The 13,317-nt window shown below is 55.0% G+C and overlaps 3 protein-coding genes across 4 annotated transcripts in view; 2 read left to right on the top strand and 1 right to left on the bottom strand.

The window, feature by feature from the left end:
- LOC140399946 (ribosomal protein S6 kinase alpha-5-like) overlaps positions 1-3,631 on the top strand; it is a 147,047-nt gene extending 143,416 nt beyond the window's left edge. The window contains exons 16-17 of one of the 2 annotated variants that reach the window (XM_072489432.1): positions 1,783-1,946; positions 3,117-3,631. In XM_072489432.1, the coding sequence (XP_072345533.1) occupies positions 1,783-1,946; positions 3,117-3,338 (386 nt within the window). In that variant the 3' untranslated portion in view covers positions 3,339-3,631. The remainder of the gene's footprint in view (positions 1-1,782; positions 1,947-3,116) is intronic. The other variant, XM_072489431.1, reaches the window with a different exon arrangement.
- LOC140400210 (neurexin-2-like) overlaps positions 1-13,317 on the bottom strand; it is a 2,085,493-nt gene that overhangs the window by 1,812,044 nt on the left and 260,132 nt on the right. The window lies entirely within an intron of this gene.
- Positions 9,684-13,317, top strand: part of fosl1a (FOS like 1, AP-1 transcription factor subunit a) — a 36,573-nt gene continuing 32,939 nt past the window's right edge. Inside the window, exon 1 of the mRNA XM_072489439.1 lies at positions 9,684-10,642. Within this exon, the coding sequence (XP_072345540.1) occupies positions 10,574-10,642 (69 nt within the window). The 5' untranslated portion in view covers positions 9,684-10,573. The remainder of the gene's footprint in view (positions 10,643-13,317) is intronic.

The following is a 13,317-nucleotide window of genomic DNA, read 5'->3' as shown; positions in this document are numbered from 1 at the left end:
CGCCAGCAACTGTTGGAAGGAGGTACGCTCGATCTTGCGGAGATTAGGCAGCTTGCTAATTCACTAGAAGTGGCCTCCCGTAACCTGGAGTCCTACACCCCCGACCGCGCGGCACCCTCGTGGGCAGCTGCCGACTCCAGCTCACCGCAAGCCTGCGCCACGCGGCAGCCAGCCAACTCTGGGGGGCCCCAAGTGCTATTTTTGTGGACAAAGTTTCATGTTTAACAATGCACAGCGGGGCAAGATCAAAAACGACAAGATCTTGAGGTGGAGGATCAAGCTCTCCACCTGTAACTATGAGACCTTGTATCGCCCGGGGAAGCTCAACGAGCCCCCTGATGCCCTATCCCGTGATACATGTGCCAGCGCACAAGTTGACCGACTCCGGGCTCTCCACTATGACCTCTGCCACCCGGGGGTCACCCGGTTCTTCCATTTTGTCAAGGCCCACAACCTGCCCTACTCCATTGAGGAGGTCAGGACCGTAAACAGAGACTGCCAAGTCTGCGCAGAGTGCAAGCCGCACTTCTACCGGCCAGATAGAGCTCACCTGGTGAAGGCCTCCCCGCCCCTTTGAGCGCCTCAGCATGGACTTCTAAGGGCACCTCCCCTCCACCAACCGCAATGTGTACTTCCTCAACGTAATTGACGAGTACTCCCGGGTTGCCCTTCGCCATCCCCTGCCCCGACATGACGTCTGCCACAGTCATTAAAGCTCTGCACAGCATCTTCGCTCTGTTTGGTTTCCCCACCTACATCCACAGCGATCGAGGATCCTCTTTCATGAGCGATGAGCTGCGTCAGTTCCTGCTCAGCAAGGGCATCGCCTCGAGCAGGACGACCAGCTACAACCCCAGGGGAAACGGGCAGGTGGAGAGGAAGAACGGGACGGTCTGGAAGGCCGTCCTGCTGGCCCTGCGGTCTAAACCTCTCCTGGTCTCCTGCTGGCAGGAGGTCCTCCCCGACGCGCTCCACTCCATCCGGTCGCTCCTCTGCACCGCCACTAATGAGGCCCCTCACGAACGTGTGTTTGCCTTCCCCAGGAAGTCCACCTCCGGGGTCTCGCTCCCAACATGGCTGACAGTTCCTGGACCCGTCCTCCTCCGGAAGCATGTGCGGACGCATAAATCGGACCCCTTGGTCGAGAAAGTCCACCTCCTCCATGCCAACCCGCAGTACGCCTACGTGGCACACCCCTCCGGGACCTGGCACCTTCTGGGTCCCCACCCACGACCCACAACATGACTCCCCCCCCGGTTGCCTCATGCCCCCCTGCACCACCCACCCTCCCTCCAGCGAACTTCACCGCAGCCCCCACCCCAGCAGGATCCGTCCTCCCACTGGATCCACTCAGGGGTGGCGAAGACGAGGACAACACGCTCCCGGAGTCGCAGGTGACCATGTCGCCGCCCACATCACCACCAGGACTGAGGCGATCGTGGCGGAGAGTCAAAACCTCCGACAGACTTAATTTGTAATGTTTCCGTCACCCCCGCCGGACTCTTTTTTTTTAACAAGGGGTGAATGTGGTAAACACCACTAGTGATATATTGTACGTATTAAGGCACTGCCCATATATTACAGGTACTACGATAAATCCCCGCCTGCTGGCTCCTCCCAGCAGGCGGAGTATAAAAGTGTGTGCTCTCCTGAGCTGCTCCCATTCTGGTTCCAGCTGCAGGAGGCACAACATCTTGTGCAATAAAGCCTCGATTGTTCCACCATTCTCGTCTCGTGGTAATTGACGGTACATCACTCTCCTCACTCTTTGATTTATTCCAGGTTTACTCACAGTGGATCCCTCGAAGAGATTGAAAATGTCAGATTTACGCCACAATGATTGGCTCCAAAATGGCTGCCAGCTGTCCTCAGCATCACTGATGACCCCTGACATCCTGGATTCGGCAGGAGCCACCGTCAATACCTATTTCAAAGCTACATTCATGGTGAGAGTGGGATTCAGCACTGGCAATGGGCAAAGTGTCTTTTCAGGGAGGATGCATTCCCTCTGTCCTCTCACTCTCAGTCCCGTTCTGCTCTGTCTATTCCGGTATTCTTTTACCTCTCCATTATCCCTACCCTCCACTTCCAGCTGTGTGTGCCTCTGACTCTCTCTTGCCCTCTCGTCTCCTCTCTCTCTCTGTCTGTCTCTGGATCTCTCTTTGTCTCGCTCCCCGTCTCTCCCTGTCTGTCTCTCTCCATGTCACAATCTCTCTCTCTCTCTGTCTCTCCCTCTCACTCTCTGTCTCTCTCATTCTCCGTCTCTCTGTCACTCTCTCTGTCTCGTTCTCCATCCCTCGCTCTCTGCCTCCTTCTGTCTCTCTTTCCCTCTGTCTTGCTTTGTGCCTCTCTCTCCCAGCCTCCCTCCCTGACTCCCTTTCTGAATCCTGTCTCTCTCACTCTCTCTCTGCCTCTCTCTCTCTCTCTCTGTCTCAATATCTGTGTCTCTCTCTCTTTCTGTCTCTCTCCCTCTGTCTCTTTGCCTCTGTCTTTCTCTCTGTCTCCTTCTGTTTCACTCTGTCTGTCTCTCTCTCTCTGTCTCCTTCGCCTGTCTGTCACTCTCTGTCTCTCTCTTTCTCTCTCTCTGCCTCTCCCTCTTTCTCCCTCCCTCTGTCTCTCCCCCTCTGTCTCTCTGCCTCTCTCTCCTTCTCTCTGTCTCACTCTCTGCCTCTCCTTCCTCTCTCTGTCACTCTCCCTCTCTCTGTCTCTTTCTCTCTCTGTCTCTCTCTCTGTCACTCTCTCTCTCCCTGTCTTTCTGTCTCTCTGTCTCTCTCTGTCTCCCTCTGCCTCACTCTCTCTTTCCCTCTGCCTCTCTCTCTGTCTCCACCCTCTGTCACTCTCCCTCTCCTCCCTCTGTCACTCTCCCTCTCTCTCTCTCTCTCTGTCTCTCTCACTGTCTCTCTCTCGCTGTCTGTTTGTCTCTCTTTCTGTCCCACCCCCTCTCTCTCTCAGAGACTTTGGGTTAGGGAAGAGAGAGGGAGGCAGAGTGAGAGACGCACGGCGAGCACAGAAGGTGGGGTGAGGGGAGGGGCTGCTTATGGGGGTGAGCTGGTGAGGATGGCTGTGGTGAAATTGACAATCCCTCTCTCTCTCTCTCTCGCTCCCTCGCTCCGCAGGCCTTTAATCAGTGCAAGAGGGAGGGCTTCCTGCTTAAGAGTGTGGACAACGCGCCCTTGGCCAAACGCAGGAAGCTGAAGATGAGCACGGGGGTCGAGACGCGGAGCTCAAGCGACAGTTCGGCCTCTTCCTCCTCGTCGGGCGCCGCCCCGCGAAGCAAGGGGGTGCCCACCCGAGCGCTCAAGCACAAGAAGCCAGACGCTGTCAAGCAGCCCTCGTAGAGGGCGCTCCCATTGGCGTGGGGGGAGGGGGGGGAGTGATGGAGAGGGACAGGCGACACAGCAGGAACCGAACCCCGCCCTCCTCTCCTTCCCCTCCCCCCCCCCCTCCACCGCCACCACCCCGCGTAAGCCGAGGAGGCGGCTATTCGACTGTGGGGGGGCCTCGCCTCCCTTATCGATCCCATTAATTCGGATCCTGCCGCAGGGGTCGTATTTATGAACATCCCGTCACTTGGGGGTCAACACTCCCGAATTCTCGGTTGGGGGGGGGGGGGGGGGTGCGCGGGGGGGTTGGAGAATGATGGCGATGGGACGGGTGGGTTTGAGGGTTTGGGAAAAAGGGTGGAGCCACATTTACCGACTTCCCCCCCCCACCCCCCTCACTACCACCCCCCCCCCCCCCACTACCACCCCCCCCCCCCCCCCCCCCCCGCTCAGCCCCCACATATCTGTTCGAAACATTAAGGCGCGAACTGCCCCCACCCAGGGAGGGGTCATCGAGAATGCCCCAAGTGTCCCCTTTGCCCCCCTCACCCCTCCCCGGCCCTCCCCCACTCCCAGAACAAAGCACTAACAGTCCCTGCGATTGAGAACGGCGATTCCTGCCATAGTCAACCAGCTCACCGTGAAATCTGCACCCCCCCCCCCCCCCCCCCATCGCCGCCTCCTCACCGTCCCAGAAACCTTTTAACAGCTGTAAAAGAGAGGGGCCTGATTGACTGCCCCCCCCCCCCCCTACCCTGGGAGATAATGCCAAGGAAAGGGTTGCCACAGGGGGAGGGGGTTAGGGGGCAGGTGGGGGGTTGGCACCGTTTGGAGCATTGCCTCGGCTGAACGGATCCGCCAGAGGTCGGGCCGGAGAAAGAATGGCGGACGATGTCTTGCGATTGTAAAGCCCCCGGTTAATATTCCTGTAAATAAATTCTTCGCTCAGATTGTACAGCATCTGTCAGCGGCCTGTTCCCGCTCAATACATCGCTCAATTTAGAGTACCAATTCTTTTTTTTTCCAATTAAGGGGCAATTTAGCGCGGCCCATCCCCCTACCCGGCACAACTCTGGGTTGTGGGGGTGAAACCCACGCAGACACGGGGAGAATGTGCAAACTCCACACGGACAGTGACCCAGAGCCGGGATCGAACCTGGGACCTCGGCGCCGTGAGGCAGCAGTGCTAACCACTGCACCACCGTGCTGCCCTCGAGTGACACTTTTATCAAGGGAGGTGAGGGGCTTGACTTAGACGGTGCGGACTGATACATCTCAGGGGCATCGTCCCTGACCGCTGCAGCACGGGGAGTGGTGTGTGTTTTCAAAATGGTCGTGGGTTCAAAACCCCCACTCCACAGAGAGGTGAACATGACATCCAGCACGTCACACACGCAGTGCGGGTACTGAGGGAGCGCCGCACTGTCAGAGGGTCAGTACTGAGGGAGTGCCGCACTGTCAGAGGGTCAGTACTGAGGGAGCGCCGGACTGTCAGAGGGTCAGGACTGAGGGAGTGCTGCACTGTCAGAGTGTCAGTACTGAGGGAGCGCCGCACTGTCAGAGGGTCAGTACTGAGGGAGTGCCGCACTGTCAGAGGGTCAGTACTGAGGGAGTGCCGCACTGTCAGAGGGTCAGTACTGAGGGAGTGCCGCACTGTCAGAGGGTCAGTACTGAGGGAGTGCCGCACTGTCAGAGGGGTCAGTACTGAGGGAGTGCCGCACTGTCAGAGGGTCAGTACTGAGGGAGCGCCGCACTGTCAGAGGGTCAGTACTGAGGGAGTGCCGCACTGTCAGAGGGTCAGTACTGAGGGAGTGCCGCACTGTCAGAGGGTCAGTACTGAGGGAGTGCTGCACTGTCAGAGGGGTCAGTACTGAGGGAGTGCTGCACTGTCAGAGGGTCAGTACTGAGGGAGTGCCGCACTGTCAGAGGGTCAGTACTGAGGGAGTGCTGCACTGTCAGAGGGTCAGTACTGAGGGAATGCCGCACTGTCAGAGGGTCAGTACTGAGGGAGTGCTGCACTGTCAGAGGGTCAGTACTGAGGGAGTGCCGCACTGTCAGAGGGTCAGTACTGAGGGAGTGCTGCACTGTCAGAGGGTCAGTACTGAGGGAGTGCTGCACTGTCAGAGGGTCAGTACTGAGGGAGTGCCGCACTGTCAGAGGGTCAGTACTGAGGGAGTGCTGCACTGTCAGAGGGTCAGTACTGAGGGAGTGCCGCACTGTCAGAGGGTCAGTACCATTCAGATACAGTGACATGGGTGACCTGCAGAGGAGCACTTACCTCAGAAATTCACATTGAAAGTCCACATTACATTCAGATAGTAACCTTACCACGAGGAGGTGTCTCAGCGAATCACAGGGCCTTTAGCCAGCAAAGATCGATTCTGAGGCACCCATGGAGACATTCGGACAGCAACTTAATCAAAACGGCCAGATTTAGGAGGTCCTCGAGTAGAGGGAGCAAGAGAGGTGGAGGGATTCACGGAGGGAATGCCAGAGCTGGGGGCCCGCCAATGGTGGACCAATGGGAATTAGGGGATGCTCGAGAGGCTGGTATTGGAGGAGCGCACAGATCTTGGAGGGGCTATGGGGCTGGAGGAGGTTACAGAGATAGGGAGGGTTGTAGGGGCTGGAGGAGGTTACAGAGATAGCGAGGGTTGTAGGGGCTGGAGGAGGTTACAGAGACAGGGAGGGTTGTAGGGGCTGGAGGAGGTTACAGAGATAGGGAGAGTTGTCGGGGCTGGAGGAGGTTACAGAGATAGGGAGGGTTGTAGGGGCTGGAGGAGGTTAGAGAGATAGGGAGGGTTGTAGGGGCTGGAGGAGGTTAGAGAGATAGGGAGGGTTGTAGGGGCTGGAGGAGGTTACAGAGATAGGGAGGGTTGTAGGGGCTGGAGGAGGTTAGAGAGATAGGGAGGGTTGTAGGGGCTGGAGGAGGTTACAGAGATAGGGAGGGTTGCAGGGGTTGGAGGAGGTTACAGAGATAGGGAGGGTTGTAGGGGCTGGAGGAGGTTACAGAGATAGGGAGGGTTGTAGGGGTTGGAGGAGGTTACAGAGATAGGGAGGGTTGTAGGGGCTGGAGGAGGTTACAGAGATAGGGAGGGTTGTAGGGGTTGGAGGAGGTTACAGAGATAGGGAGGGTTGTAAGGGTTGGAGGAGATTACAGAGATAGGGAGGGTTGTAGGGGCTGGAGGAGGTTACAGCGATAGTGAGGGGGAAAGAATTTGAGTAGAACGACTTGATCATGGAGGTGTTATCTAGTGTGGAGCTGGGGCCGGACAGGGAGGTCCGATAGATCACTGACAACCCATAATAACAAAGTAATGAGGTGCCGAAAGATATGTTTGACCCTTGAGGTTTCTGCATGGCCTCCTGACACATTCCTGCAGGGAACCGGATGCATATTTGACCTAATCTCTGCTGAGTAATATGGAGTCAGATTGGCACATCGCTGTAACGGGATCAGGTGAGGCTTGCCCATTGTTCCGCCTGTTTGGTGAAAGTATTTCTCTCCTCGCTCGTTCTTGGAAAGAAGCAAGACTCAGCGATCGACAGCGAAGGTCTCATGTCCCCGGTGACGGGGATGAAATCAGTGTGGCGTGTTGGCTGAGGATTTGTGCGATCAGAGAGAATTCCGAGGCCTGAGGCTCCACTGCTGACTCACTCAGCTCGCAGTTGTGCAACCTGGGTTGGTATCTTCGCAGAGTATTATAACATACTCACGACGGGCAAGGGGGCTCCACCGCACGGCGATCAGGCCCCCCCCCCCTCGCCCCACGAGGCGATGCATAGGGGGAGGCCCCAGGCACGAACGGCCATCCCCGGTTGAAATGTGCAGGCGGACAAGAAACCGACAAGGGAAAAAAAAACCAGTTGGAACCGTATTCCTCAGTACTGATAATCATGTTGATTAGTGTCACAAGTAGGCTTACATTAACACTGCAATGAAGTTACAGTGAAAATCCCCTCGTCGCCACATTCCGGCGCCTGTTCGGGTACACAGAGGAGAATTCAGAATGTCCGATTCACCCGACAAGCACGTCTTTCGGGGACTTGTGGGAGGAAACCGGAGCACCCGGAGGAAACCCACGCAGACACGGGGGGGGGGGGGGGAGAACGTGCAGCCTCCGCACGGACAGTGACCCAAACCGGGCATCGAACCCGGGACCCTGGCGATCTGAAGCAGCGGTGCTAACCACTGTGCTACCGTGCCGCCTCGTGTTTCCTGGTGTCCCAATTTAAGGTGTACAAGACCAGTTCAAACCAGTGTTCGTATTCCTCGGTTTCTACTGGTTTTTGCTTCCTAGCCTGCGACAACTCCCATTCGCCCAGCACCCCGCCCAGTCACAGATGGAGCCGCCGTGAGGAGTGGGAACGCTGCAAATCCCGCCCAGCCTTGTATTCAGACCCTACCATAGCCTCCTCAGCCTCCCTCGCTACCTGTAACCTCTTCCAGCCTTCCAAACCCTCGGGATCTCTGCCCTCACCCAATTTTGCCCACCGACACTTCCCTCCACCCTCCAAGGGATATTAATTGTTGAATTGACAGCCGTGCATTCAGCTGCCTGAGGACCCTGAGCTTCTCCCCCAACTCCCAGCCCCTCTCTCTCTCCTGTAAGACACTCTGTTGGTTGCCTATCACTAATATCTCCTGCTGCGTCTCGATGTCGAGTTCTGACTGATAATGCTTCTGTAAGGTGCCTTGGGGATGTTTGAGCACACGGGGCAGTGGAATGTCAGTGAGTCTGCACTGTGTACTCCAGGCTGCGGGGCCCAGGAACCTCTGAGTCAGGGTGGGCGGTGCCACGCGTGAGCTGGTAGAGACCGGGTGACGTATGCCAAGACCAGGAGCAGTGCCTTTTCCAGTTCTGACTGGAACCTGACTCATCCTCTGCTGTGTGTGAGAGTGTGTGTGTGGGTAAATGTGAGTGTGTGTAAATGTGTGTGTGTGTAAATGTGAGTGTGTTTGTGTAAATGTGAGTGTGAGAGTGTATAAATGTGAGTGTGTGTGTGTAAATGTGAGTGTGAGAGAGTGTGTGTAAATGTGTGTGTGTAAATATGTGTGAGTGTGTGTAAATGTGTGTGTGAGAGAGTGTGTGTAAATGTGTGTGTGAGTGTGTGTGTAAATGTGTGTGAGAATGTGTGTAAATGTGTGTGAGAGTGTGTAAATGTGTGTGAGAGTGTGTGTAAATGTGTGTGTGAGAGTGTGTGTAAATGTGAGTGTGAGAGTGTGTAAATGTGTGCGTGAGTGTGTGTAAATGTGTATGTGAGAGTGTGTAAATGTGTATGTGAGAGTGTGCAAATGTGTGTAAATGTGTGTGAGAGTGTGTGTGTAAATGTGTGTGTGTAAATTGTGTGTGCAAATGTGTGTGTGAGAGTGTGTAAATGTGTGTGTGTAAATGTGTGAGAGAGTGTGTGTAAATGTGTGAGAGAGTGTGTATAAATGTGAGTGTGTGTGTGTAAATGTGAGTGTGAGAGTGTGTGTAAATGTGTGTGAGTGCGTAAATGTGTGTGAGAGTGTGTATAAATGTGAGTGTGTGTAAATATGAGTGTGAGAGAGTGTGTGTAAATGTGTGTGTGTGTAAATGTGAGTGTGAGAGTGTGTAAATGTGTGTGAGTGTGTAAATGTGAGTGTGAATGTGAGTGTGTGTAAATGTGCGTGTTTGTGTAAATCTTTGTATGTGTAAATGTGTGTGTATGTGTAAGTGTCTGTGTGTAAATGTGAGGGTGAGTGTGTAAGTGTGTGTGTATAAATGTGAGTGTGAGAGCGTGCGCGTGTAAATATGAGTGTGTGAGATAGTGTGTGTAAATGTGTGTGTGTGTGCAAATTGTGTGTGTCTGTGTGTAAATGTGAGTGTGTGTGTAAATGCGAATGTATGAGTGTCAATGTGAGTATGAGAGGGTGTGTGAGTGTGAGAGGGTGTGTGGGTGTGAGTGTGAGAGGGTGTGTGTTCAAGTGTGTGTGTAAGAGAGTGTCTGTGTTTGAGCGTGTGACAGAGCATGTGTGTTTGATTGTGAGTGTGATAGTGTGCGAGCGTGTCTGTGTTTAATGCAAGAGTGTGAGTGTGGAAGAGTGTCTGTGAGTATATGTACGGCACAGCGGTTAGCACTGTTGCTTCACAGCATCAGGGTCCCGGGTTCGATTCCCGGGCTTGGGTCACTGTCTGTGCGGAATCTGCACGTTCTCCCCGTGTCTGCGTGGGTTTCCTCCGGGCGCTCTGGTTTCCTCCCACAAATCCCGAAAGACGTGCTTGTTGGGTGAATTGGACATTCTGAATTCTCCCTCCGTGTACCCGACCAGGCGCCGGAATGTGGCGACGAGGGGATTTTCACTGTAACTTTATTGCAGTGTTAATGTAAGCCTACTTGTGACAATAAAGATTATTATTATGCGAGTGTGAGTCTGAGTGCCAGAAGTTAGGGATGGAGGAAACATTTTGAGTGATTGCGAAGAGGAAGATTAACACTGAGCCAGAGACCGAGGCTGGCTAGAGACCACTGCATTAAGGAACTTGACCCCTTCCTTAAAACATGTGTAAGAGGGCGGTGCGGTGGCGAGGCTGCCTCACGGCGCCGAGGACTCGGGTTCGATCCCGGCCCCGGGTCGCTGTCCGTGTGGAGTTTGCACATTCTCCCCGTGTCTGCTCGGGTCTCACTCCCCACAACCCAAAAAGACGTGCAAGGTTAGGTGAATTGGCCACGCTAAATTGCCCCCTTAATTGGGGGGGGGGGGACAGAATTGGGTACTCTAAATTTATTTTCAAAAACATGGTCCAGTGGAGAGGAGACAGAGGCGAGCAGGGAGCGGGAAAGCCAGCGAGTGTACTGAGGGATTCCCTCTAGCAGGAACTCCCACCATATATGGGCATGTGTGTCAGCACGGGGGGAAATTGCAACAGGTTGCAATCGAATAAAGTGAAGCCAAACTGGACTGCAATAAATCAATTTGGCAAGCACACACCGAATCGAGAGAACACTCGCAGCAGATCTTTAGCGAATGAATGAAGTAGGTCTCAATGATGAAAGGGGGGTCTTTACGCAGACTGGGGGAGATATAGAGGATTTCTATGCCGTGTGGTTTAATCGGAGTTCTCCCCCCCTCACTCCCAGAGCCCTGAGGCTGGGGTGGGGAGATCACCGATGAGCTGTCAATGGGAGGATACTGTCAAACCTGTGAGTCACCCCACGCAGGGAATTGAACTAATCCCTGACACAGACAGAGGCAGCCAGAGAGTTGGTACAATCAGACGGCCAGCATGTTCCCGGGCGGCTACAGAGGTACCGGGCCCTACAACGGCCCAGCCACCTCCAGGGCTACACATCAGGTAAGGAGCTGGGGTCGGGGGTGGGGGGGTTCTGTCTATGTGACCTGTGACCCAGTCTGTGGGTGTGTGACATGTGACCCAGTCTGTGTGACCTGTGACCCAGTCTGTGTGTGAGACCTGTGATCCAGTCTGTGTGTGTGACCTGTGACCCAGTCTGTGTGTGTGACCTGTGAACCAGTCTGTGTGTGTGTGACCTGTGACCCAGTCTGTGTGACCTGTGACCCAGTCTGTGTGTGGGTGACCTGTGATCCAGTCTGTGTGTGACCTGTGACCCAGTCTGTGTGTTTGTGACCTGTGACCCAGTCTGTGTGTGTGACCTGTGACCCAGTCTGTGTGTGTGACCTGTGAACCAGTCTGTGTGTGTGTGACCTGCGATCCAGTCTGTGTGTGTGTGACCTGTGACCCAGTCTGTGTCTGTGTGACCTGTGATCCAGTCTGTGTGTGACCTGTGACCCAGTCTGTGTGTGTGTGACCTGTGACTCAGTCGGTGTGTGTGTGACCTGTGATCCAGTCTGTGTGTGACCTGTGACCCAGTCTGTGTGTGTGACCTGTGATCCAGTCTGTGTGTGTGTGACCTGTGACCCAGTCTGTGTGTGTGACCTGTGAACCAGTCTGTGTGTGTGTGACCTGCGATCCAGTCTGTGTGTGTGTGACCTGTGACCCAGTCTGTGTCTGTGTGACCTGTGATCCAGTCTGTGTGTGTGTGACCTGTGACCCAGTCTGTGTCTGTGTGACCTGTGACCCAGTCTGTGTGTGTGTGACCCGTGACCCAGTCTGTGTTTGTGTGACCTGTGACCCAGTCTGTGTGTGTGTGACCTGTGATCCAGTCTGTGTGTGTGTGACCTGTGACCCAGTCTGTGTGTGTGACCTGTGATCCAGTCTGTATGTGTGACCTGTGATCCAGTCTGTGTGTGTGACCTGTGACCCAGTCTGTGTGTGACCTGTGATCCAGTCTGTGAGTGACCTGTGACCCAGTCTGTGTGTGTGTGACCTGTGATCCAGTCTGTGTGTGTGTGACCTGTGAACCAGTCTGTGAGTGTGTGACCTGCGATCCAGTCTGTGTGTGTGTGACCTGTGACCCAGTCTGTGTGTGACCTGTGACCCAGTCTGTGTGTGTGTGACCTGTGACCCAGTCTGTGTGTGTGTGACCTGTGACCCAGTCTGTGTGTGTGTGACCTGTGACCCAGTCTGTGTGTGTGACCTGTGACCCAGTCTGTGTGTGTGTGACCTGTGACCCAGTCTGTGTGTGGGTCACCTGTGATCCAGGCTCTGTGTGTGTGTGTGCCCTGTGATCCAGTCTGTGTGTGACCTGTGACCCAGTCTGTGTGTGACCTATGATCCAGTCTGTGTGTGTGACCTGTGATCCAGTCCGTGTGTGTGTGACCTGTGACCCAGTCTGTGTGTGACCTGTGATCCAGTCTGTGTGTGACCCAGTCTGTGTGTGTGACCTGCGACCCAGTCTGTGTGTGTGACCTGTGACCCAGTCTGTGTGCGTGTGACCTGTGACCCTGTCTATATGTGTGACCTGCGACCCAGTCTGTGTGTGATCCAGGCCGTGTGTGTGTGACCTGTGATAGCATGCGTGTGGTTTATCTAATCCAGTCTCAGCCTGTCCCGGGATCCGGTCTGTACTTGATCTCGGCCCTGGGAGCGGAATCTGTCACTGCAGCCTCCAGACCTGCCCTGGTTGGTCCTGTCAACCCCTGGTCTCCCGTCTAATAATAATCTTTACTGTCACAAGTCGGCTCACATTAACGCGGCAATGAAGTTACTGTGAAAAGCCCCTCGTCGCCACATTCCGGCGCCTGTTCGGTTACACGGAGGGAGAATTCACCCAATAAGCACGTCTTTCGGGACTTGTGGGAGGAAACCGGAGCACCCGGAGGAAACCCTCGCAGACACGGGGAGAACGTGCGGACTCCGCACAGACAGTGACCCAAGCCGGGAATCGCACCCGGGATCCTGGAGCTGTGAAGCAACAGTGCTAACGGCTGTGGTACCGTGCTGCCCTCCCGGTCTCAAATCACCATCTCTGGTCAGCCTCCAGTCACAGGGGAACGCAGAACCACAGAAACCGATACCGGGGGGGGAGGGGGGGGGGGAACGATGGCAGAAAGCAGGGAGGAAACACTGAGAAACGAAAGTGAGAGCAGCGAGGCCGGGTTAGAGAGGGAGAGAGTGACTGGGCGGCGGGACCAGAGGGAAAGAGAGTGTGCGAGCTTCGAACGACAGGGCGGGACGCCGCTGTCAGATCGCTCCTGGATCACATGTCCCGCAGGAACTCTTCCTGTCGAAATGTCCACATGGTTAAGACGGTGTGTCAGTCGCGAACAGCTCAGGGACAGCTTACAGGCACAAATTCTCTGTTCCAGTTGAGGAGCCTCTCCACCCACCACCGCACAGACTCCCCGTCCCGGTAACGCGAGAGGATTTGAAACTGTGCTCTGCGTTATCATCGTATTTTTCGTAATATTTCACTGTTATGGCTTAGTGGGTTGATCTCTCTCTCGCTCTCTCTCTCTCTCTCACTCTCTCTCTCTCACTCTCTCTCTCACTCTCTCTCTCTCACTCTCTCTCTCTCACTCTCTCTCTCTCTCTCTCTCTCTCTCTCACTCTCTCTCTCACTCTCTCTCTCTCTCTCTCTCTCACTCTCTCTCTCACTCTCTCTCTCTCAC

This window comes from Scyliorhinus torazame, chromosome 24 (assembly GCF_047496885.1).
Source record: "Scyliorhinus torazame isolate Kashiwa2021f chromosome 24, sScyTor2.1, whole genome shotgun sequence".
Classification (NCBI taxonomy): domain Eukaryota; kingdom Metazoa; phylum Chordata; class Chondrichthyes; order Carcharhiniformes; family Scyliorhinidae; genus Scyliorhinus; species Scyliorhinus torazame.
This window is presented reverse-complemented; position numbering and strand designations above follow the sequence as displayed.